The 27,028-nt window shown below is 36.9% G+C and overlaps 2 protein-coding genes and 1 long non-coding RNA gene across 6 annotated transcripts in view; 2 read left to right on the forward strand and 1 right to left on the reverse strand.

Moving 5' to 3' along the window:
• Positions 1 to 6,080, forward strand: part of PREX2 (phosphatidylinositol-3,4,5-trisphosphate dependent Rac exchange factor 2) — a 116,846-nt gene extending 110,766 nt beyond the window's left edge. For both annotated transcript variants that reach the window (XM_087931341.1, XM_087931343.1), the window contains exon 40: positions 1,145 to 6,080. In XM_087931341.1, coding sequence (XP_087787467.1) covers positions 1,145 to 1,190 — 46 coding nt within the window. In that variant the 3' untranslated portion in view covers positions 1,191 to 6,080. The remainder of the gene's footprint in view (positions 1 to 1,144) is intronic.
• LOC148126401 (uncharacterized) overlaps positions 1 to 9,495 on the reverse strand; it is a 77,555-nt gene extending 68,060 nt beyond the window's left edge. Inside the window, exon 1 of one of the 2 annotated variants that reach the window (XR_015743230.1) lies at positions 9,071 to 9,327. This is a non-coding gene — a long non-coding RNA (uncharacterized LOC148126401). Of the gene's footprint in view, positions 1 to 9,070 lie in introns of both variants that reach the window. The other variant, XR_015743231.1, reaches the window with a different exon arrangement.
• C3H8orf34 (chromosome 3 C8orf34 homolog) overlaps positions 9,259 to 27,028 on the forward strand; it is a 73,329-nt gene continuing 55,559 nt past the window's right edge. Inside the window, exons 1-4 of one of the 2 annotated variants that reach the window (XM_087931344.1) lie at positions 9,259 to 9,833; positions 22,505 to 22,652; positions 23,522 to 23,653; positions 26,657 to 26,785. In XM_087931344.1, the coding sequence (XP_087787470.1) occupies positions 9,765 to 9,833; positions 22,505 to 22,652; positions 23,522 to 23,653; positions 26,657 to 26,785 (478 nt within the window). In that variant the 5' untranslated portion in view covers positions 9,259 to 9,764. The remainder of the gene's footprint in view (positions 9,834 to 22,504; positions 22,653 to 23,521; positions 23,654 to 26,656; positions 26,786 to 27,028) is intronic. The other variant, XM_026706114.2, reaches the window with a different exon arrangement.

Consider the following 27,028-nt stretch of genomic DNA (forward strand, 5'->3'; position numbering starts at 1 on the left):
CTCAGTCAATCAGAGAGATAACCTTTAAGATAAATAGGCTCACACACACACCCCAATCTTGAATTTAAAACATACAGTTTAACATAAGTTCCAATTGGGTCAGTCACCAGGAACAGAGATTTAGTCTTCCACGCTTTCAGACTCATGCTGACACTCATTCTCAGGGAAGTTTTTTGGAAAAAAATTTTTTTAGTTCTTGGGGAAATTTATTTATTTTTAATACATTTTTATTCAAACCTCTGATACCAACCCAGATTGAATTTGGCAACCTTATCCTAGAAAATATAAATTTGCCTTGAGTTTTAAGACAATGTCTTTTAAAAAGGGATAAGAGATAGATATTACTTGCTTCAATGATCCAAAGAACACATGGGTAATCTCTCCCTATCGGTCAGGTGCAAAAGATCAGGACCATACATGAAGTTCCAAATAAACTGATTTATTGCTCATGCCTTGCCTATACATGGGTATCTACTCAATAACAATTAGCACTATTTTGTGTGAGATAAGGATTAATAGAATTCAAGGGGGGAGAGATGGACTTGGTCCCTTTGTGGCGACATAAATTTCTACACTGATTCCTTTTTTGACTCCACTACCAGAGTCTGCCACTCCTTCTCCTACAATGTTCTTCCTAGTCCTAAAACATAAAATATATTGTGATATTTGATATTACAATATTAACAAAGTAGAAAAGGCTAGTCTATCTTATCATTTGTTATTGTCATGACTGGAACTTAAAGAAAGGGTGGAAATTTGGATTGCTCTCTGTAGAAGTGGTGGTCCCCAATAAATGTGATGAGAATCTCCTAGAGTGTCATCTTGCAACCGTACATACATACATACATCCACTAATTAACTAACTAACTATATATACACATTTCCTTTTTCTTAAAACAAATTATGCTTCTTACTAAGAGCCAGATAGTAACTAATATAACTATACTTACATCAGTGCAAAACTATTTTAATACAAAAATTAATTATGCATGCTTTAAGAATAGTAATTTTATTCTGGTTTACAATCTGTACTTTGCTTCAGATTCAACCGATGTATAGTTAATGGAAAAAAGCACAGTGCATAAAAATATTTGAACATTTTTCATGTCACAGGAGCTATTATAATTGTTCTTTGTGTTGGCAGATTGTACAAACTATGTCAGCCACCCCCACCTGTTGGAGAAGAGTAAAGATGGATTAATCAATATACCAGTTTTCACAAAGAGAAGAATAATAGTCTTTTGAGTATGGATAGACACTTTCTTCTTAAACTTGACTATGTAAATAAAGACTAATGACTTCTATTGGGGAAAAAATAATATCTGGATTTACTGTGCATGTTCTGTGAATGTATTCCTTGGGCTGTTTTTAAGTGCTTGATTCAGCAATACCAATTGTTCAACAAAGTATGGGCAAGAACATGAAAACAAAAGAGAAAGATTGGAAAACCACTATATCATACTATTTCAAAAAAGCGACATCTTCATCCATAACATGATTTATTAAATTAATGCTCTGATGAATGAGATATTCTATATTGAAATGCTTTCCTAATGCATATCTCAAAGAGTCGTAGAAACTCTACTGCCTGCTTTGGCAACGGTAAATTTTAATGTATGAAATCCAATTTGTTCCAATTGAGGTGAAACAACAGATGGAACTGATGAATCAAAATTATGTTCAGTGCTCTAATTCATAAGTTGTACAATGGTTTTTGACAGGAATCTTTCCTGTAATAGCAAAGTTTTGATCATGGTGAGCATTTGTAGAAAATTCAAATGAGATATTCAATCTTATTCATTTTTCTACCTCAGTTGTTTATATGAAATCACAAACGTTGACTAAGAACAGTTAACATATTTGTTTTAACTCAAAATTATCTTTCGTCGAACTAACTGAAAAATGAATGTTTTATTAGAGCCTTAAAATTAAGGCACATTTTTTAAAATAATGTACTAGTAGCTATATTCCATTCTTCCCCCAACACACAAGACTTGATTTGCAGGGACCATATATACAATTTGCCTTAGCTTTACTGTGTTGTGTGAATCTACTGTGATTAAAAAGAAAAGCCTTAAGCCCTTTTTGTAAGCTGTTTTTTGTAGGCTGCCCTATCTTAACAACAGTCTAGATGAATGTCGGAAACCAGAAGAGCAGCTCCCTGGTGCACCACACGGGAGCACTGGAAATCGGAAGCTCAGCTACCTAGCATGCACATGTACGCTGGCCACCTGGTCTTCTGGTTTCTAACGCGCATGCATGCATGAAGATCAGCTGGCTGGTGCGTGCATTCATGCCAGGGAGCTGCTCTTCTGGTTTCCGGTGCTCCTGTGCATGCAAAGATCAGCTGGCTGGCGTGCATGCGCATGCCAGAACCTGGAAGAGCAATGGGTGACGGCTGATGTGCCCAGAGAGATGGCTCTGCGTGATATTTCTGGCACGCGTGCCATAGGTTCGCCATCATGGATCTAGAATCTAACATGCATTAGTTCTCTAGAGTATTAGGATTAACCTCAAAATAGAAAAAACAGGTTTTGTTTTAAAAATCCATGAAGTAAGGGAAGTTAGCATTCCCATTCCACATGCAGACCTTGAAATCCAATGAGTATACAACTGGTTTTTTTTTTCAGATATTTTTTACATAAATGAAAAACTATACAAACTATACAACATCTATCAAAAATTGGGTTACCTTTGTTTCTGTTGTCTGGGTTTCATTGACTTAAATGAATTTACAGTTAATTAACATTAAGCCACATTGTGATAATTGTCTAAATGTGTTACAATATGTTTCAAGCAATAGGTAACAATGATGCAAAAAATAGCAGTATTCCATAAAAACAGATTTTGCTGTCAAGAAGGATCTAGATTGAAAGTGCAATTGTATATATTTCCAAAATAAATAAAGTTCCCCTGAATTCATTGAGTCCCAAGTAATAGGTAAAGGATTACAAATGAACAAGCCTCTGTCTGATCCAGTAGAAATTGTTGGGTGTTTTACATTAATCCATATTAAATGCTTATGCTGACTCTGTAAACTGCTTAGAGAGGGCTGTAAAGCTCTGTGAAGCGGTATATAAGTCTAAGTGCTATTGCTATTATTAGGTTATATCCATTAGGAATGAAAGAGAATAAATAAAAATAACATAAATTCTGGTATTCAGTGAAGTGGTCAGACACCAATTTTTAATTAGGAAAAAAACCCAGTGGAATTGTAAACTTTGTTATAATACAGTTTTTATTTGACAAAAGGCCAATATAGTTCTGCATTGTTAGTTCATGCTGTCGCACTGATTTCCTGTAATGATTTTTAATTCAATCAACAAAAAGCTCTCCCAAGAACTTGAAAGTAATAATTAATAATTATCTCTTCCTATCCCTGCATTTTCTTGAATGACAAGAAGACAAATGGCAAAGTTTATATATATATATATGTGCATTTTGGATAAAAGAAAATTATCATAATACACAAATGCTGGTCCTGCAACAATGTAATCAAGTAATCAGTCACAATATTCTTTCACTCTAAGAAAGCAGTGCAGTATTTTCTATTCAAAAGCGAATGCATTGCATAAAATTGTTTTCTTCATCATAGTTATATTGCCTTCTTTATTAGTACAATAGCAAACAGTGAATATAAAAGCATGGCAGATTAAAAATACTAAGTTACAGCAAAAAGCTTATATGGAAATATTGAACAGCAATGGGAATTCATATTCATATATGTATTATAAAATCAAACATAATGAAGTCTAGATCCAAGAATGACGTATCTTAAAGAGTTTGAATGATACCTTATAGTTCAAAAACAAATCCTTTATTTTTTAACATCAAGAAGTATGATTCACTTACTGAATTTTAAGCATCCTTTGCATAAGCTTCTTTAAAAATCTGAATTTTGTTGATATTTAAATGTGTACATTTGCAGCATTTAAATTCTAAAACAGAATATATCAACCCCTGAAATGTAAAAGAGTTGCCCCTGAAGTTAGTTTCCTAGTTTCCACTTTGAGTGCACAAGCCAACAGAAGGGATTTGTCCTTCTCTCAAAAAGTATGGGCGTATGCAGTATTTCCCCCACTGACATTTCTGGTGACTTCTGTTTCAGGAAGTAGTACTGTTTTTGTAACCTTTGGATACAAATTTATAATTTATTAGATGTGTTGTTAATTTAAAATTTCTATCTTTCAAAATGGAAATGTTTTGGTTTGATGATAAAAGCGAATATGATCTACTGGTAGTATGGTATAAAATAAGCCTTAGTCATGGAAGCCTGATAAACTTTACATATCTTTAATTGGTATATTTGGCTCGTATTCAACCCTAGTCCTGATTAGTTCTAGGTTATTTGGGTAGATTGAGTTGTATAATTTATTTTAGAAGTTGCAGTATCAGCATTTGAAGACTCTTGTTCTAAAATGTTAAATGTATTTTTCATTACAAAAATTGCATTCCTCAGATGTGATAGAAAGAACCATTTTCAGGTTAGAAGTATTTTCATACAATAGAAATCTTGCCTTTTAGTCTCCCTCCAGATTAAAAAAAACCTGCCCTACAGTTCAATAAAATAATTATTATATTCTAAAGTGCCTAGAAATATTTCTATCTTTAACCCACATCTTGCTGGCTTTTGGCTATGGCCATATTGTTACTATAGGGTAGACTATATTTCTATACCTCGTGCAGATTTCTTCCTTATTTGAAAATATCACAGCAATATTTAATCTGTAGTATGTATAAGTGTAAGAAATCAAGTAATGCTTATGCCATTTGTCATAAAAACCCTTTTTTGTTTTAACAGAATGAGGTTATGCAGAAGAATTTATTTTTTTAATTACTCAAACAGAAGTCTAGAACACTGCTGTGTTTTTGCAAAAGAAAAATAGAATATGAAAACATTTACAATATATATTAATAGCTTCTCTGATGTCTTCAGTATAGTATTATGTATTTCAGCTTTTGTTTCATAACATTGATAAATAAAAATAAAAGCTCTTTATGGGTGGTTTTTGTTTTGGATAATATTAGGATGATAGGTTTGCACATGGAATTGGAATGGTATGGATATGTGGGTTCCGCAAGCTTTCCAAGAGCCAAACAATGTGGGACAGGAACAAATAACTTTTTTTTATCCGTTCAACATTGATTGGGGCTCTTGTCAGGTCCTTGGGTGCTTGAGAAGGAGGGTACCTGTTGATTGTCTCCTAGTCATTGGAGATGGCAAAGGAGCCCTCTGGAAAGACACCAGCAGTTATGGAGCAAGGCAACTATTCTGGTGTGCCAGTCAGCTATTGGCAGTGCAGCGATGAAAATGGAGTTGGCAATGCTAGAGGAATTTGATGGCATGTTTTTGTTAGTGGATGTTGCCATGCAAGAGCACCATTGGCCACAGGAGATCATATAAGAGCAGTTCTCTTGCAGATGATAGCATTCTGATAGCAATGGACTGGCAGCAGTGGTAGCACAAGCAGCCCAGCAGTGGTATTGCTGCACTGTTTGGGTCACATGAAACTTGCATTAACCAGTAACCATCTTGTCTCTGACATGCAGTACCTAGTCTTGGAAAGAACAACTATAGATATTTAGAGCTGCTGACCCACTACTATGGACACTCCATCTTTTCCTGATGGACTGTGGCTTAGGAATGTGGACTTTTTTTTTTTCACCGAAGAGTTGGGTTTGAATTATAGTAGATGCTCTTTACCTACCTTGACAGATAGAAAACAAACGAGAATGGAGATGGATAACAGACCAGATGGCTCTCTTTTCTAAATATGAATGGTATGGTGTGAAAGGATGTGTATACAATTAAAAAATGCTGTTTATTGTACATGTTGGTAATATTTAAAAGGAATATTAATGTGAAAAATAACACGGAGGTCATTTCAATATTTTATCTATAAAAAGCATTCTGATGTAATTGTACTTGAAATATTCCTTTTATCTTTCTGTGGTATTAGACACCAAACATATATCATTTGTAGAGTTGCTTCATTTTGGGCTTGCTCTCTTACAGTCTGTTGGCAAAAAGCCCAGTGATCACTGTAGTGCATTCAAATAAAAATATTTGTTGCATTTATTATCTCCATTCACTGGTTTCTTATTAAAGAGAGCATTGTTCTCACAAGATAACTACATTAAACATAGGTAATTATGTAGTAACCAATTTACATAGATGAAATTGTAAATGAAATCCAAACAGTTACAACTGATCTAGTTAGACCACCTGTATTTTTATTACAACTGAAATACAATCACTGTTTTGATATTAGTGAATCTATGCTGACTGACACAAATCTAAGTGCTTTGCAGTTTAAAACTATACAGCCTGGGCCCAAGCGGAGTCCTGATGGAGGAAGAAAGTGGCGTGGGGGTGCTGCAGTATCTCCATGGTCACTTGCGGGCAAATGACTTCAGGGATACTGCAGCCATCTTAACTTTGAAACAGTGTTGTAAGTAATTTGGGGGTCTGTTTGAACAGTTGTTGAGTGACCTGTGATAAATAAAATGGCACAAGATATCTCTCATTTTTTACAATAGTAAAACTATTATAGTCAATTTTTAATTGACAAGTGAATCCTTGGTCACATGGAATTATGTTATCTATTCTTATCTGTCAGCTAATATATAGCTGTTCCAGAGGCTGAGAGTTTATAACTTTCAATAAGCCAATTCAGACAGCCATGTATTCCAAGTATATCGAGTCATTTTTGCATAGTCAACGCATATTATATACAGAGTTCTTCCTAAACAGACAAACTCCAAATTTGGGGAATCTGATGACCCTTTAATATCTTTAAATCTTGACTTCATTGGTATCCGCTGGTGGCAATCGTGTATCAAATTGGCAACATGACATGTGCTGAAGTCATATCTTTTCTAACCAACCCCTTTGCGCACACACTTGCTTGATTTCCTCCCAAAGACCCAGTTCACCATAGGGGAAATAAAGGTAAAGATGAATATTTTCCGCCTGTCCAGTTGTGTCCAACTCTAGAGTGTAGTGTTCATCTCCATTTCTTGGCCAAGGGAGCCAGCACTGTCTGAAGACATTTTCCATGGTTATGTGGCTAGCATAGCTATATATGAAAGGCACATAAAATGCTTTCACCTTTCGACCAAAGTCGTATCTATTAATCTACTCGCATTTACATACTGCCAAATGGGCAGGAGCTAGGGCCAGTGGGGTAGGAATGGAAGCTCACTCCATTGAGCAACGCTCAGGTCTAAACTCCACTAAGCACTGAGCCCTTGTGGCTCTCATTGGAGAAATATCTAACAAAAAATGAACTACCAGTGGTTGAGCCTCACACCTTTGAGTTACTTTTCCCTACAATATATCTTCATCATAGAAAAGACAGTAACTATCATTTTGAAATACCCACAGAGGAATCCAAGGGCAGAACTATTCTGGCAAATCAGTACCTCACTGTGCACAACATTTGAAGGGACACTTCAAAGTGAATTGGTATTAAAAGTCCTTGAAGCACTGAGGTTACTGAGCTTGGTAAGGTTTGGTAAGGTTACTTCAAAGGCCGTTCTTGATTGTTTTTGCAGTGAATCCATGCAGTCACTCCAGTTTACCGGCATTGTCACAGGGTGCTGTTTGTGGCTGGACATAAAAATCAATCTGGAAAACCAATCAAAGTAGCTTTGCTAAGCCTTCCAAAGGTTGCGTTTGTGTCAATGCTCTGAGGAATCAATGCTGTGCATAACTCTAGTATTTTCTGGCTATATATCCCGCAGGGCAGCTGTAGTGTAAATAAAGGAACATTTATCCATACACTCTCAACATTATAAATATATCAATCCCAAAGTGTTGAGGACTTCTGTTTTCACCTAAATGACAAAAACAACTTATATGACTGTTAAACAAATGATAATATTTTTGGATATTGTCACTCTACTCAGAATACAAAACATTCTGAAAAAAAAAACAATGCTAAAAAGAAAAAATAATTATATCACAAATACCCATTTCCCCCACAGAGTTGGAATTCATGAAGAACAAAATATAGGAATCACACAGCTTGTATGTCCCAGTAAATGGATGTATAAATAACAGCTTCCAAACACCTACAGCAAAACATCCATTATTTTCCCTACAGACTAAAAGTAAACATTTTCACCACCACAGGACAAAGTACAAGTAAATGATCTCACATTGTGCTAAGTTTGTGATTTTTTTATATTTTGCTAAAGAAACACTAAGCCATAAAATGTGCTTTATATACTTTAATGGCTAGTTCCCCACAACATACTAAACTAAAACCGAATGAATCATGTTATGGCTTGCCTCAATATGTAAACCTAGCCAGTGATATTCCTCTCCATACTGATCCAAAATGTAGTTTTATTATTTTAGCTTTGGAGAATCCATCATTATAACTTAAGTATCATATTCAAACCAGGCCATTACAACTTGTCCAACAATTTTTTAAAAAAAATCTGGTTCAGTATTCTGATTCCCACAATATATTAATGGTTGTAAAAATCATGACTGCAGAGTTTGTCCAAGACTCAGGATCAAACCATCCACCTCTTGGCTTTACAGTATTTATTTATCTTACATCAGCATTGATGTACTGTATAGGATATAAGGAATTTTTGTACGATTTTTGAATTCTACTGGTAAATTACTTGTATTCTCTTTATTCAACCTCTGTGTTTTTTGCGTATTAATTTCCTTGAAGTCTGGGCTGGGCAGTCGTAAAAATAAATTGAAATAAACGAATCTCATCCTTGTATAGAAAAACAAAGCCATAGAATCCTTACTCCTCAACAAACCTAGAGACATTAGTGGGGCTTAATCTCAAATAAACGAAGGTTTCACTACAGTAACAGTTACGGGACAGTTCTGAGCTGCCACTTGGATGGGAGGTACGTATTTACGACCGATACTAGCACCCAAGGAACAAGAAACGTAACTCCAAAGGCGGGTAATGGATCCCATCCTTCCCTTTTAATAACGCCCCCCTTGCTATTCGAAAGGGTGATTCTCCCCCTCCTCCGTCACGGTCGCCTCCAAGCGGGGCGAGAGCTGAAAGAAATAACGGAAAGATTTACAAACCACGTGAGAGAGGCCGTGTAGTCGCCGAAGCTGGGCGGGAACGGGCGCTGCTTCCAGCCTCCGCCAAGTCGTTAGCGCACGCCGCCGCTTCAGCACGCATTTCAGCTCAGCCGGCAACGATTTCGGTCACTGCGGTGCGCTCCCGAGGCTTCCTCCAAGCCCCGCTCCCTTGACTCGAGAAGAGAACCGCGGGGTGTCGTCGCAGTCCGAGAGAGAAGCGGCTCCCCCGCCTGGCTCCGCTTTGGAAGAGCCGCGCCGTTGCTATTGGCTTTGCGAGAGGCGCTGTCGCTAAGGGCGGCAGCTTGGCGAGGTGGCTTCAAGCGGAGCCGGGGCTGCGCGCCCTGTAACCAAGGAACCGGCCGCCTGCATAGGCGACGCACGGCTCTTGCCGCCGCGTCCTCCTCGCCGCGCACCAGTCCGCGCCTTCCCCAGCTCCAACCTTCGCGGCCGAGGGAGAGATGGCAGGGTTTTCTTGCCTCCTGGCTCGAGCTCGGCTCTAACAGGGGACCGGGCGTCCAGGTAGTTGAGGACCGGTGTCGCTCGTCGGACCTCGGGCTTTTCCCGACCACAGTTCCCCGCCCTGCCCTGCTGTTCCCAGCCTGCTCGTTCTGTTGGAGCGAGCTGGGAAAAAGGATAGCAGGAGTCGCCGGAGAAGCAGCACGCGAACACCAGCCTTCGTTCTTCGGCAAGCTTGATGGCGTCTCGGCAGCAAAACAGAATTCAAGCCTACCTGGAAAGGAACAAGATCGGGCCCCTCTTCGAGGTAAGAGCCCCTCCGAGCCTCCGGCTTCCTGGGCTTGGACCGAGGCGGCAGCGCTCGGGTCTTCTTGGCGCGAGCGGCTGGCCGGGCAAGTGCGCGCCGGGTCAGTACCAAGTTACTTCGAGTTTGCTTTAATCGAAATCGCAATTGCTGCTGGAAGCAAGCGGTGCGGGAGTGTTTACCTATTGGTGAATGATTCAGGTCGTTGGTCGGCTATTAGCGATCGGGTAGATAAATTTTTCTCCTTGACGCTCGGACCCTCACCTGGTTTTCCAAAGGTGCACGCATTGCCACCGCAACCGAGTCCTTCCACTTACTGCTGGTCGTTCTTTTCTTACGTGCCGATTGCGGGCCAGCGGGCTTTTTTTACCTAAAGAATTGGCCAGGCATATATGCGCGCACACGCCTCCCCCCCCCCCATTCTTTTCCTGTGTGCTGCTTCTTTCCCTTTCCACTCGAATCAGATCGGTGACATGCTCTCATAGCCCTGCCCTGTTAAAAACAGTACAGAAGGGAAGTAGTAATATTTCTGCCACCTAATTCGGTTTTTCCTGTCATACAGTTTCTGATGTTCTCACTTTTACGACTCTCTTGGTGTCTCCAGACAATGAAGCTTCTCCCACAAGGAATCCAGCAATAGTACTGCAAGCTTTCTCTGGCAGAGAGACACATAAGTCTTGCTTAAATTTTAGCATTATTCTTTATTTAAATGTCTTTTGTACATCCTACAACCCCCCACCCCTTTCTTTTATGCATGTGCTCTCCCCAGTGCTCAGGCATTAATAACTCAGATTGGTCAAATTATTTGGGCAGTATAGGCAGAAAATCTCCGAAGTGCAGTTCTGTATAATTGATAATAATAAATCACATTACTAACAATCTGCTCAGGCATTTTAGGAATGCCTAAAGCAGCAGTGGTAATGCTGATTTTCTAGCTTTGTATTTATTTTTTATGGTTTATTGATTTTTATAGTAATAGTTTTTATTGTTGTGAGCTGTCCACAGTCCCTGTGAGGCAGAATACAAATTTAATAAATAATAATAGTTGTTGCTATTATTATTATTATTATTATTATTATTATTATTATTATTATTATTATTATTATTATTATTTGCACAGTCAGCCAGATAGTTAGAATGGACTTGGCATTTTTATCCACCTATTAAGCCCTTCCCAGGTATAGGAATAGACAGATGTTTTTGGGTGGCATTGAAGGATATGCTTCACAGGATATGCTGTCCCCAAGTACAGCTGTCTGATGGTAACTTTTGCCAATGCCAATGGTGTGCAAGTGTGTTTTGGAATTACACCCAAAGTACTTAACACTATTGGTACTATCTTTGGTTTCTTTCTTGCAGTTTTTCAACTTCTATTTGCAGGTCTATCTATTTTGTGATTTTTCTGCCATTCTTTCTCTTCTGCTGTCTCCAGGTACCGTCATGTCCTATTATTCAGACTTTTTTTGGCTTTCTTGTTGATATTTGTTAAGTCTGATGTGTTATGAAGCAGGTGCTAGCCTGTTTGAATATTAAAGTCCCAGAACACTTTAGCTCCTTAATTTTCTATTACTTTGTCTATTTTATGGTCTTCCCAGTTCTTCCTTGCAGGTAAGCAGTATTTCTTGCAGTTCTTCATGCTGTTGTTCATAGTCAATTTGTGTGAACCTTTTGCAGCAGTTAAGTAGATGCTGTTTCTTCAGCTACTTTGCAGAGGCACCATTTGTTGTTACTGTCATCTCAATTCTGGCTTTGTATGCATTTATTCTTAAAGCTTGGTCTTGTGCAGCCAGAATTGGCCCCTCTGTCTCTTTCTTCAACTTTCCTGCTCTTAGCCATTGCCAGGTCTTCTGGTCTTCTGCTTTGCCTGCTTTTTTTGTGTGGACGTATCAGCCATGTAATACTTTGCCTTTGCAATATCTTATTTCTGTTCTTAATTGGGTTTTTTTTAATAGGCTAGTTTGGTCTCATCCATATTCAGCAAACGTTCATGGTGTACTAATTTCATTGCATCTTTTTCACTGTCCTTCAGATGTTCTTCCAATGCCTTTGTTTCTTCTTCAGCTATCTGATGTATTTGTAACATTTCATGACCACCTATGTTTCTTGGTAAGTATTATTACATAGAAAACAATGTGAAGTCATAGCTGCCAGTTTTTCAGCTGGCGTTAGCCTCCATTTGCATTGAATTCTTCCCAAGAACCTAGGATATTGCAATGTGTCGGCGTGCTATACGTGCAAATCCAAGCAGCGTGGCCTTCTGTAATTGACAGAAGAAATTTTGTCAGTGTGCAAATGTTATAAGTATTGCCAAAGGCTTTTTGCATGGTACCCAGTGTACCAATAAGTACTGGGATCCGCTGCCTGGTTTATGTCATAATATTTCACTTTTGGGTTTCAGATCTTGATATTTTGTTATTTATTTATTTATTTACTTTAATTTAATTTATTTATTTTAATTTATTTATTTATTGCCCATCTCACCAACAGGGTAACTCTGTGGTCTTCTCCAATTCTTTGCCTTCTATTCTGCTATCTGTTAGTATTGCCACATCAAATATCCACACTTTCTTCTTTTCATCAGTTTAATCTGACATTTATGTGCCAAGACATTTATCAATTTGTATCAAGAAATCTAACCATATTTGAATATCTTCATTTTCAACTACTTTTTCAACTATATATTCTCACCAGTTTCTCATTATTGGCACATTATAATTCTTACAAACGTTCTAATGAATAATTTTGATGACTTTTATGTTATAGTTGATAGCTGTTGATTCAATCTACTTGCATGAGTTGAGTGTGTGATCTACATTTCTTCTGTCTCTTTGTACAGTTTGCATTTTTAATCATTTGATGACTTTTTTTTAAAGTTCTGGATTTGGTTATACTAGTTTGAATAGCTTCCTCTTAAGCAGCCAAATTCTTTGGTTACTTTATTTAATGTTCCAGTTGTAAGCCATGGTCAGATTTTTTTTCTTTATCCACTTTTACTTTGATCTTTTGTAGAAATTGGCCATGCAGTCCTTGCCAGTGTTCCGTTCCTGTTTTTATTACATTATTTCAATATTCATGTTTTGTTCCCTGTACATTAAGTTCCAAGTTTTAATTTGCATCAATCCTTGGCTATCTTTTAAATAATTAGCTAATGCTTGCTTTTCTTCTTTGACAGTTTATTTGACTTGAAGTAAACCTCTGCTTCCATTCCGGTAGAGTAGGTATAACCTGTGTCACTGCGAAGATGTAATGCCTGGTGGTCATCAGTTTTCTTGTTTTTCATTTATTATGCCCTCTCACCTATTAACATGTACATTCCTTCTTTACTGTATGACTTGACTTGCTTTGTACTTTTTCTTTTTTCCCAACTCTTACTCTCCCATTCATACCCCCTTCACAGTATACACAATATACACTTTGTCTGCTTTGAAGTTCTTTTTGCCCCACTCCTTTGCCTAAAGATACCATCCTGGACATACTTGCTTCATCTGTTTGACATTTGAAAAAATACAGTTGAGCTGTCATTTATGCATATCTAGTTCTGTTGCCATCAAAATCCTCCTTTGATTATTTTTTTCTGTTGACCTTCTTGCAAAGAATCAGAAAAACCACCTGGAGTATATGTCAACATCAGGCTGCAAATAATTTAAACCTTGTATTGGCCCATTGTCTTTGTCAGTGGTTCTTAATCTGTGGTCCGTGGACCCCTAGGGGGCCATGATGTTGTCACAGAGGATCTGCAAAGGCTTGAAGAAATCTTATGGTTGAGTTAAGACGTGGGGTCCAGGATCATTGTCCACAAAAGGTATTTAAAGAGGGTGAAGAAAAAGTTGAGAACCACTGGTCTATGTGGTTCTGTGAGAAAATACTGAAAAGAAAGTATCCTTTAGTTGCTTGGGCAAGCAGGGGGATATAAATGAGGAAGTAATATGTGTGTCATTACATCATCCCACAAATGAAATGAGTACCAGAGCAACCTGAAGCCTTCTGCTTCTTCCTGAATTGATAACCAACAACTAGTACAGAAGACCTTGGGGTGCAAATGCCCTGCCCATAGGCCACCAATAACCCATGAGCACCACGTTTTGCATTCTACAGAGTGACTCCCCCCAGCACTACTAGGGCCAGCATTTTGGGGAACACTGCTCTAAAACATGTTCCAGTTTGATTGACCTATTCCAAAAAAGATTTAAGTAGCTGGTTTTTCCTCCGGCTGCTTATTTTTGTTACAACTGCTTATTTGCAAACAAAAAACAAAAAAAATCATGCTATCAAAGACTTTGTACGTTAGGAGAAAAGAATGACATATGCATGCTTTTTAATTCTCTTTTTATTTATTGCAGTCCAGAAAACATATAATTGAAATCGAACTTTTGTCTAGCTAGCACAATAACGTGATAAAAATTCTTCATAGTTTCTGATTGTGGTTCATGGATTATACAGAAATCTTGACAATTCCACTTAGGAAATAATTAGTCAAAAAAGTAACCTCAAATATTCTGTGAAAGAGCAAAACAGCTACTGACTAACATTGAAGGAAATATGAGAATTTCATATAGGTCTATATGTTTTAAGGGCTTGGAATAATGAGCAGAAATATCTCTGAAAAATAAATAATAGAGCTAAATCGGTGCTAAGAAAGTAATTGGAAGCTTTGAGAAATTGTCAGTGACTAACATATATACTGGTTGTTAGGGGAGGAAAATTTGGGCTGAAGATAATAGTGACTAGGGTTATATAGTGTTTCAGAAAAGTGAAATGGCCTATTCTAAAAATGTGCTTTCATGTTGTGTGTGAGTGGGGTGGAAACTGGTTACACTCTTTAAAGCAGCTGCATCTTTTCTAGCCATTGGCATCGACTGCTGGAGGCACCTGAGAAAGTACCTTTTAGTATCCAACCTGAAGTATCCTAATGGTGCCTGATATACATGAGTGTCCAGGCAAAATACATGTGTCTTGATTGCTTTAGATGACATATTATGAATCTAATTCTCTCATCCAAGATTTGATTAATGATGAAACTTAGGCAAACTGCTTGTTCATCGGTTTTAATGTTTATGTAGGTTTAATTAAGTTATATAACTGTCTGATGCTTTCTCTCAGAGCCATAATTCTTTCCTTGAGTAGTTCTTTTGCTGCAGGTGCATTTGGGATTACTACTCAAGGAATAAATACTAAAAATGACCACAATAGTTTATTGTCTCTTTCTTTATGAGTCTTTTGCATTTATAGACTTGAAGAAATGGTTTGAAAACCATTTTTCTACTCTCTTTTGTTTGTTTAAATCAGTTGGGGTTCTTTCAACTAAGTTCAAAGTCAACCTGAGCCTAGAAACCCACTGGACTTTGGATCAATTATTTCTTTCAGCTCAACATACCTCATGTATGATGATTGTGCGAAAAATTAGAGGAGTGTTATCTTTGCCTCATGAGCTCCTGAATTGACACTAGGATACAGCTCTAACAAAGAAATATATTCCTATACCCATGTTTACTGATCTTGACCTATTTCAGGCAAACTATTTAGGTTTAAGTAATGTATTTTGCCACAATAGGTTAGGGACAGCAATTATAGTATTAAGAAGCAAAGAACACACAGAAAGTTGAACAATAGAATGTTTTATGAATGAGAAAAAGACAAATAAGGACAATAATATACAGGAAGAGTAACATCAGGTCCTTTCTTCTGCCTGGAAACTATCCTACTTTGAAAAAAAGCAGGTGCCCCCCCTTAAAGCTGGCTGGTATGCAGCACTTACCCAGACTTTGACATGCATTGAAGTTCTGACTGAGAATGTTCTCATACTCCTTATTCATAATTCTAATTTGATATATTTCCTTCTTATACTTGCTCATTGGCTGCTATAGATATTTTTTAGAACAAGCCAGTTCATCAGTTCCAACCATTTCTCCCTTGGTGGCTGGCCTTGAAATCTGACTCTAAATTTTTGACCTGAACATGGGCTTGGAAATATAATGTAACTAGAAAGTAACCCTAACATGAAAAATGGAAAATATGGAGTTAGAAAATATGGACTTAGAAAACCAGAGACCTAAAGAAATAAAGGAAAACATTTGTGCATATCTGTGAACCTCTTCGGTGTGAGAAACATCTTTTGTAATGATGCTTTAGAATATTATCCATATTGCACTGTAGTTGTTCAGTGTGACTTTGCGAAGGGAGAGATATGAATGCTAGAAGGTACTATAATTGGCACATTGTAATGAAGCCTGGCATGAATATGCGTATAAGTTTTTTTTTTCTGTTGGAATGGAAAAATAGTCTACATTAGTAGACAATGGTCATAATTTAGACTTGGTGAATTATTAAAGGAGCGTAGCTTGTGTGCATATCATCCTTAAGGTGGTAAGTCTAGCCTTATACAAAATATAATAACCATTTTGTGGTTTTAAAAAAAAGATTTTGCTATTTGAAGGAGTCAACTATTATACCTCAACATAGCAGGGGTGTGTGTGTATGTAGGTATGTGTGTGTGTTGTGCATTCCTGGGAAGGATGAGTGATTAGTGCCATGCAACAGTGATATAGAAAGGCATTGGAGGAACATAATCATGTAGGCAAAGGTATGGTTTTATACCGTTCAGGAAAAGGCAACGGTAAACCACTCCTGTATTTTAGTAAGAAAACCACACAGGTGGACAACATAAAATGATTGATGATATAGTGCTGGATGATAGGTCAATCAGGTCAGATGGCACTCAACATGCTAATGAGGAATAGCTGAATATCTTTCAGTGTAATAATGGAATTTATGATGTGTTTTGATGAAAGCCTTCAGGATTTCTAGTTGCTGATGTTGCCATGCTAAAAAAAATGAAGCTAAAATAGAAGTAATGGGGGAACATAGAACATAAAATTGAAACAAGGGAAAACTCAGCATAGTAAAAGATGAAATAAATAAATATCAGGTTAAATCTTAGGCATTAGTGAATTAAAGAAATTGGACATTGGACATTTTCAATCAGAATATCATTTTGTCTATTACCTAGAGCACAAAAAACAAGAAAGAACAGCATTGCTTTCGTGGTCAAGAAGAATGCAACAAGGATAACACATGGTTACAATGCAATGAATAATATCAATTAGACTTCATGAAAAACCCTTTAATATCACGATTATCCTGGTTTATACTTCAACCACTAAGACCGAAGAGGAGTTGGATGTGTTTTTATAATCAAATTCAATCTGAAATTGGAAGAACAACCTTGCATTGTTTGTGGTTGGAGACTGGAATGCCAAAGTTGGAAATAATAAGGAGGAAAATATAGTTGGATTATATGGTCTAGGAAACAGAAATAAAGCAGAACAATGGCTTATTTATTTCTACTATCCAATCATTGATTTATTACTAATATAGTCCTGGGACAATCAGAACAATGCTTATTAGGGAACATCACCAGATGGAGTAAGCAGATATTAAATTAATTTAATAATGGTACAAGGGTGTGGAAGAATTCAGTGATACTTGTGAAAATACTGCCAGCTAAGCTATAAAACTCTTTATCTCATTATTCTCTGTACATTTTTTAAAATTTACTCATTTAATCTCATCTTGGCTCTCTACCTGTTGATAGGACCTACATCAGCATTCGCAATATATCTGTAAATTGCATGCCCTCACAATGAACTTGCCATAAGACTATAACATTATTTTGAATTATAGGAGTATATGGTGGGATTATGTCAATTAATACTAACTGAATAGTGGGATTCTGGATTCCAGATCTATATGTCTAACAAGGTTATATTAACATGAAGTTACAGATAGGCAAGAAAAGCTTGCAAATAAATGTAGACCAGAAGTTAGGAATTTGGTTACCCAAAATGTTTTAGTTTTTAATTCTCACTAGTCTTCTTTACCATGATTTAGTACAAAGAATTGTGGGATTTGTAATGTAGCTGTGCTGGCATAGTGGTTAGAAGGCAGTATTGCAGGCTACTTCTGCCCACAGACTTGATTTCAATCTTGACTGGCTCAAGGTTGACTCAGCTTTCCATCCTTCTGAAGTTGGTAAAATGAGGACCCAGATTGTTGGGAACCATATCCTGACTTTGTAAACCATTTAGACATAACTATAAAATACTATGAAGTGGTATATAAGTCTTAAGTGCTACTAAAGAAATCTAGATGCTACCAAGTTATTTATCAAGAGTGATCAGTTTTCTAATTCAGTGTAAAATAGCTCCCTGTATTTTTATCTCAACACTGAAATGACCAATTCACATATAAATAATGAAATGTTATGATATAAACTATACACATAATGTATATAAAAGTTTAGGTATCACTGTTGACATTAAATGTTGCAGTGATACATTAGAACATTTAGTTTGACCAGGAATGTTTAAACTTTTTCATCCAAGTGTAGTTTTACATTTAGGAGTAGAAGATATGAAGGGTCTCTTTTTGTCCGTATCTATTATTTGCTGAATTGTTAAAGGGCCTGTTTCATTTTCTTTTTTTTTAGGAAAATGGAACTGAAGGACATACTTAATGGGAAGACTGCAGTTTTTTCCTGAACTGATAATGGTTTTCTTATTGTAGAATTAATGAGGTTTTATTTCTATGTGAAATTCAATTCTGAACCATTTGCATTTTAATTTTTCTTTCATTTAGCACTTTGAAAGCATCAGAAATATTTTTTAGAGCAAAACTCTGTGCCTGCAGGATGCTGAGGTAATGGCTTTTAGAAATACATTGAAGCCAGAATCTTCACATTTCTTCTTCAGTCTAAAAATAGCATTTTAGATGGTCAGAAAAAAGCTGAAACCAATGTACCCGAGGCTGATAGTAGAAATATTTCTGGGATGTTTTAGAGGCTAAGAGAGAAAGAAACTTCTTAACATGTTTTACATTGATTTATTAGAGATATGAAACTTTCTGAAATGCTTTGAATACCTGGCTGCTCTCCTGAGCAATCACAAAATACAAAGACCTCCAAATAGAAATAGAGTGACTGTGGCAAAAGAAAGCAAAGGTGGTACCAACAATAATAGGTACCTTAGGTGAACTCCCCAAACAATTAAATCACCACTTGAAAACTATCAGCATTGACAAAATTATCATCCGTCAATTGCAAAAGCAGCTTTTCTTGGAATAGCTTATATCCTGCGACAATACATTTAACACCATTGAAGAATAGCATCTGTCTGTCCCAGGTCTTTGGGAGGAACTCAATAGGTAATCAGAAATGCCAAATATTGTTCAAACCCCGCAGGGCTATCCTGGAAACAGTGAAGGACTGACCCGCATTGCCTCTGCCAGCACGACCCTCCTGAGCTCCATTTTTACTGGCAGAGGTTTGCAGGAGGCCATCCCAGCCAAAAACTGAGATCGGGAGCCCATTTTTGCTGGCAGAGTGCTAGGGCTACCACAGGCGCCCTGATATGAGTGATGTCAAGCTAGCCATGCTCCCCTGGCTACGCCCACCCCAGCCCCCTGAGATCAAACACAATCCTGATGCGCCCTTCAATGAAATCGAGTTTGACACCCCTGGTTTACAAGGTCAGATATGAAACACTTCAGGCTAGCAAAACTTTCTGTAGTAATAGACATTTGTTTTCACTGCACAATTTCAGACATTGGATGTTTAGGCATTTGTTTGAAGATCCTGCTGAAAGGAAGTTACCTGTCAATTTAATTATGGGGGAAATACAATATTAGGAGAAAGGGAAATGAAAGAATAGTTGCATGTCTGAAACAGTTGAATCACTTTTTCTTTTCAATTAATTGGATGAATAGTGCAGATGAAATACCATGTTTCTAGGCTCGGTGTTCACTTCTAGGAAGTACTGCAAGTGTTACAATGGTATGCATATTATAACTGCCTGGATATTGCTTGTATATTCATCTCAGTTCAATACTATTATCCTATTCTTTTCCCTATCTTATCAATCCATTCCTATCTCCTTTCTTGTTGCTTATACATTGTCATTCAAAGCTGAATGACTGAATGGATCGTGGCACAAAGGCAACACAGTCACATAAGTAAGAAAAGTCCCTTTAATACTTCCAACTTTGCCCCCAATGTCCAGTTACCTTCGGCTAGAGAAAAAACTCTCCCAAGAACAGTCTTAAGTGGAAGAAATTTAGTCCGAAAACCAAGTATATATAAACTGTAAATAAAAATCCACACAAACCATGCTGCAGCAATTAACTGGACAAGGCAGGATAAGTAATTGTAAACTTCAAAGGCCAACAAAAAACACACAGTTGGGAAGATGCCGGGAACCCAGATAAGCCTCGACAATAAAAGATAACTCACGATTTGCTTCCAACAAGTTGCTGTGTGCAAACTCCCTTTTTAAACACTGTGTTCCCAGCTGCAGCTAATGAAGGGCCATTTCCTCCCCCATAAGCCATGCAACTCACGTTGCTCCCTTCTCCATTCCTCCCTGCATGCCCTAGGATGAAGACGGGGTGGGCCTGGTTCTTCCTCTGAATTCCTTCTCCCTTGCTCTATCTGTCCCCTGGTCTTTGCCCTTTCCCAGTTTCTTCCACAGCCAACGGGAGCCACACTCCCACTCCCTGTCAGTTGCTCGGCCTCCCCTTCGGAATCAGATTCCGACAGGGGCATGACAGCAGTGTTCTCTTGGGGCTTTCTGGTAGGCAGAACTCCATCCTTTAAAAAGATATTGTAATTTTCTTAAGCCAAGAGAAGAAAGATGGATGCTGTTCCTCCTGTTTTCATAAAGGACAGAAAGGCAGGTAGAAGAAAGTAATAATCATAATACAACATTATGCTTTTTGGATATGCAGTGTTTGCCCAGTATAGAGAAGGAAAATTGATGGGCGGGTGTTCTGTCTCACCTTTCTTCTTTCCAAAAGATGAAAGAGTACAAACTCACACAAACACAGGCAGGCAAGCTGGCTCGGACTTCACAGAGTTAATTCTTTGGAACTAATAATGTCCTTGGCATTCCAACACCCTCTGCCTGCCAAGTCCAAACTGGTAACAAGTAAAAAGCTACTTCCAGAAAATTACAAGGCAGACCATAAAATCATTCACAAAGAAAACCTGAAGCAAGATTAAACTTTGTCCCGTACAAAGTTCCAGCCGACAACACACCCACTTTTATCCCCTGTGGGGTGTGGCTCAATGACTCAGCTCACTCTCTGACCCTCCCACACCTCCTACGTTGTTGCTCATGTTTCTTCCTACGACGCTGCTTAGGATCAAGCCAACATTCTTCCTTTTGACTCCCTGTCAGGGGTTGCTCCTATGTGCCTTCCTCCTGATTAATCTCAGGCTGTTCCTCTCGGTTGTCTGATGAAACCTGAGGCATTATCAGGGAGGAAGGCATTGCCAGAGAGGAAGGTCCTGGGGAGGAAGGCATTCCCAGTTCCTCCTCCTCATCTTCCGAGTCCTCTTCCTCTAACAGCACAGGTTTGGGAATCAGAGCCACAACAGGCGGGTGTATGCATAAACATGTGCACCGATATGCTCACTTCCATAGATATCTGAACATTTGAACAAATCAGCAACTACTGCAGTGTTCTTCCAAGAATGAAAAAAAACATTAGGGTACCATGTGTTCACTAAGAATAATTGTGTAGGCATGGCTTCATTTTATTACTTGTGAAATTATAAAAACCATAAATAAATCAGAGCAAACTATCATTTTTAAAAAGAAGAAAGGTAATATTTTAAATTAAACGTACTTGACACAAGATTCTATATGTAGAAAACATTATAACTTAGCTGAACTAAGTCAGTTTGAGGGATTTGATAGTTATGAGCTGGACCTTCTTGATTATTTACAGGTTGTTGATGTTGAAAGATAAAGGGAAAAGATTACTAAAGGAGAACAATAAAACACTTTAATTGAGAAACACATTTGCAAAAATCCTTTCAAAGCATTAGGTTTTTTTTAAAAAAAGCATTTAGATAGTGGTTTCAACAAGGTGAAATCCAGTGAACAAAATGTTGCAATAAAGGAGAAGGTTACATAATTATCTGGAATAATTAACTTTTATGCAAAGAATTAAGTCCTTTCTATCCTGGGAGCTGAAGTTGTCAGGTACCTATTAAAGAAAAAATGATTTCTTTGAAGATTTTGTAGAGTGATTTTGAAAAATATACAAATGAAGAAAAGTATATGATTTTAATAAAAATAATGTATACATAAACCAAGCAAGTTGAATTATTAAATGGTTATTGAATGGTTACTGGATTTACACCAAGTGCTCGGTTGTAGTGTTGAATGTTTGATTCTAATCAAAGTGGGCTTTAAACCATGGTTTATGACTTCCTGCTCTGTGAAACTTACACAACAAACCATATTTAAACAAAGAATGTACTGAATCTAGCTAGCCTTTTCTGCCAATTAAATAACTTCCGGACTTTTCATATGGTTAAAGGAGAAGCATTCTTAGGTTTTTTGCTTTTATTTTAAGGTGGAAAATCAATTACGTGGATCAGAATTTTGCACTTCTGATTCAGTTTTTCTTTGGCAGCTTTGTGCTGTTTGAGGTGGTTTCAATAATACATAATTTTGTCATAAACTTTGAGGCATTCAAATATTTAAGCTTTTTTTCACAAAAAAGCCTAAAGGAGGGTTTGATTAATGAGAAGATTAATTATATTTCAAACTTCCACTGAAACAATATGAACTTTAGAGCATGTATTTGACACATCTTCACTTGATATTTTTAAGGAACTGATGACCAAGCTAATAACAGAGACTCCTGATCATCCAATTCCATTTCTCATTGACCATCTTCAATCCAAACAAGGGAGCCACAGCCACATTCAGAGAACGTTGTCTGGATCTGCTGCTCTCTGGGCAGAGAGTGAAGCTTCAGGTATAAAACAAGAATTATTCACTGGGGAATTCTAAATGAACACAATTTTGTGATCACTGTTGTATCAGAATTGTTATGTTTTTATTAGACCTTATTTATCTGCCTAGAGGTTATATGGCTAGAGATCATGTTTTGTATATTCAAAGTACTTACATCTGCATACATTTAATTTATTAAATTACCTATCTCAAAGTTTACCTGGGTTTATCAAGTAATCTTTATTTCAGCCTAATATCTTCATATTAATTCATCAGTTATTAAGTTGCAATGAAACCATACAATTTGGATGCTGCTCATTTGGGAATCCAAGTCAGAAGTCGTCACATATTAATAGGTATTCTTAAAGAAATTGTTCTTTGAATAACCCTTCTAACATCCAGGTGTAAATTTCCAATCCATCCTGGCCATCTGATAATGGTGATGAACTAAAGACATAGATCAGTATTTCATTCTAACTGTATCTTTTTTACCCTATGAATAGATATATAAATGCCAAGAGGCTTTTTAATAAAAATTTTTTAAAGAAGTAGTGATTTACATGGTTATTTGATTACATGGTTATGTTCAAAAAGAGTCCTTCATGTCTCTTTACTCTTTACTTTACTTGAATATATTCTGGATTATGAAAAGGCTATCATGCAAATGTAGTTTTGGATTACGTAGTTTTTTTTTTCATGAACATCTGTCAAAGGCATACATAAATGAAAATCAAAAGAGAATCATAATTTTGTGGAATGAAGATATTTGTTCATAGCAATGTTATGATATTAAACAGCTCTATATAATAATAATTATTATTAAAGTTTTATTTGTGGACTTATAATTTCTTTATGTTTGGAAAAATTTAAGCAAATACATTTTTCTATCAGAACATAAGGGAGCCAGAAGAGATTTCAGAAGTTATGATAAACCCTGGAAGACAAATGCAAAGAAGCCTAAAAAATCAAAAAGTGACCTTGCAGTATCCAGCATTTCTCCTCCATCTCCAGAATCTAAATCATGTAAGGAAGTGTTAAATATAGTTTGTGATTCCCCCCTCCCAGTTTCTATACTGATATTTTGATTTTCATGTTTCTGTATGGGTGTCTATAAACTTAATTTTTAAATTTATTTAATAAATGTATTCCTGCCCTACCTTGTGATTTTCAGCGGCCTGAATCATGTAAAATAATAAAACAATGCTATTGCTTGTGACAAAGTGCAGTTCAAATATTATTGCCTGTCTAATCAATATGCAGACTGCAGGATTCATGTTATACATATTCATTTGGATATGTATCAGATAATGCATTTGGATAGACATACTGTACTTTTTCAAGTATCAAGTGTCCAACTGAGGTCAGCCTCTACTTTCCTTTTAGAGAATATGGATATATTTGTTTGGCCTATGGTTATATTGGAAGTAGAATGTCACTGTAGGTTCTTGAAAACCTTGTGGTTTTGTTAACTCCATTATGTATCTAAGTTATAATCTGATGATTTTCACATCGAAAACCTCATAGCATAAGTATTTATAGAAATAAAAAGACCTAACTGAAGTAGATGCATAGAAAAAAATGTAAAAAGAATAGTCATTAGTTACAATAATAAACAAGGAAAGCTCTAAAATTCCTTATTGATATTAATACATTATGCTTCTTATATTACTTGGGAGGCATTGTACCTGATGTAAAAGATAAAAATTTAATAATTATAGCAGGAAAATTAACCAACTTCAATGCTGGCTATAATAAATGCTGAATAATAGGATTCAGGAAAAGTTTAAAAAATATTAGTAATGAGTTTTCCTAGGCATTCAGTAAAAATACTATAGTGATTATTGAAATCTGAATGAGCTGGTGCTGTTGAAGGCATTTTACTTCATGCAGTTGAAACTTGAACTGGAATTAATTTAAAATTGTGAATTAAAGAAAAAGAAATCCCGTACTTTGCCAATAAAAGATTTGCAGTCTCATGATTACTTTTATTTGTGGGAGTAATTTAAAACACCTTAAGTCATGTGAAAGGAGATTTTATTCCTTCTACTTAAATTTGTGGGTACTGTAGTATGAAAAATGCAAATAGAGTTTCCCTCCCCTATTTACAAATGTAAGTATTTGAGAGATTTTGGAGGAATAAGAAGAAATATTTCTTGAACTGTTGAATATTCTGCTATCAGGGAAAAGAATGTAAATGATTTAACAAGTTCATGGAGGATTAGGCTGTCAATTGCTATTTTAGTGTCTTTATAATCTCAGGCATCATAATTTAAATGCTAGCAGACAGAAAGCAACAGTAGATATGATCTATTGCCATCTTGTCCATATTTATGAGCTTCTCTAGAAAAGCTTGGTTATTATAAGTCACAGGAATACTAGACTTGATGTGCTCGTCTCATCATTCAGGATCTTCTAAAGTTTATATCATTGTCATCTCAATTCCTTGAAGTTAAGCGTTAAAGGGGGAGAAGACCTATCCCATGGATTCATATCTCATGGTCATTGGGCTTTTATTTTGCTGAGTTAATGGAAAAGAAGAAGAAAGCCAAAGTAATTTCCAACCAGAGAAGTGGGTTATTATTTTGAAATAAAAAAGAACCTACTATTGTGCCAGTAATCCCACATCATGTAAATCCCATTTCATCATATTTTAATGATGAAAACACCTATGAACTATTACATACAAAACTGCAATGATGAAATCAGCAACGGAAAAATGTTACATGTACCTAGACAAAATATTAGGGAATAAACCCTAATTTTATTTGTTTGTACGTTTACTTTAAAACATATTTCTGGTTTTGGTTTTCTTTTACTTAACAATTCCCAAACAAGTCAATGAGGATTGAACACACTCAGTAATTAGAGAATGCTATTGATTTGGGGGGGAAAAATCCCAATAGTGAATTGGGAAAGGGGAGAATGTCATGGAGAATCTTGAAATGACATCTAACTAGCAAGAGCACTGCAATATTTCACTTCAGATTTCACTGATAAAAATAAACATTATGGTTTAAAAAGTTGCTTCTTAATATATGTAAACAGGGGTGGGCTTCAAAAATTTTAGCAAGGGGTTCTCTGCCTGGTTGCTGGGTGGGCATGGCTATGGTGGGCGTAGCCTAGTTGGCCTCCTGCACCACGGCCGGGGAGGCGTTTTTGCCCTCCCTGGGATCTGGAGGCTTTCCTTGAGCCTCTGGGAAGGAGAAAATGGCCTCCCTGGGCTCTGAAGGTTCTCTGGAAGCCAGAAACGGGCCCATTTCCGGCCAAGTCCCCCAAACTTTCAGGATTCCCATTTTTCACCCTCCCCGAGCCTCCGTGCATACCCTGCACTTACTTACATCTAAAATGGGCCGTATGAGGACTCCTAGGAAGGGAGGGGTGGGATGGGCAGGGCCAGCCAGGAGTGGGATTTGGGGGTTCTCCAAACAGCACAGAATCTTAGCTAGGGGCTGTCCCGAATCCCTGTCATTCGCCAGCAGCCCACCCGTGTATGTAAAGCTCTTGTTTCAGTGGTGGGATTCAAATTTTTTTACTACCAGTTCTGTGGGTGTCGCTTGGTGGGCGTGGCAGGGGAAGGATACTGTAAAATCTCCAGTCAGAGGTGGTATTTGCTGGTTCTCTGAACTACTCAAAATTTCCGCTACCGGTTCTTCAGAACTGGTCAGAACCTGCTGAATACCACCCTCTGTCTTGTTTCTTAAAAAATGAACTCTCTTGCAGTGTTTTTTCCGCCAGAATACATTGCAGAAGACTTTCTGAAAAGAAGACTTACTTCAATTTTCATTGTAACATAATTGAAAGGTTGAGTTTTAATTATTTAAATTTAGCATGTTTAGAAATGATTGCATGCGCATAAAGATGTGAAAACCAGTTTCTATAGAAACAAAGCTACAAACGTTAGTTTCAGTTTTAAAATATTGACTAAGCAACCTGTAAGTGAGCACTGGGAAGATAGTTTAGCACAGGTGGAAGCCAGATATTTTCCCCAGATGTTTATAATCTGAAATTGTGCTTTATTTTATTTAGTGCCACGATCAGTAGGGCACCTGAAATGGGATTGGAAGTCAAAGTCAATGCATCATGATTTTGATGAATTAAATCATATCCTTCAAGAAAGTAAGAAGCTTGGCAAAGCTCTTGAAAATCTTTCTCAAAGTAAGTTGATCGACATGTGAGGCATGTACTGAGGAAGCATATTCCTATGACATAAAGATTAGAAATAACTTTAGTGAAGGCAATACACATTTGACAAGAGTTTCATTAAAATAATCTTAAAGATAAATTGGTGTATTGTAATAGATTTCTAGTATCTCTGGATGTATTCGTTTTTATATTTGTTGTCCTGTCAGTTTTGTGCATATTTTTAATTGCTAAAATTTGCTATAATGCATTTTATAG

Source organism: Pseudonaja textilis, chromosome 3 (genome assembly GCF_049901715.1).
Source record: "Pseudonaja textilis isolate UNSWEBS1 chromosome 3, rPseTex1.2, whole genome shotgun sequence".
Classification (NCBI taxonomy): Eukaryota; Metazoa; Chordata; class Lepidosauria; order Squamata; family Elapidae; genus Pseudonaja; species Pseudonaja textilis.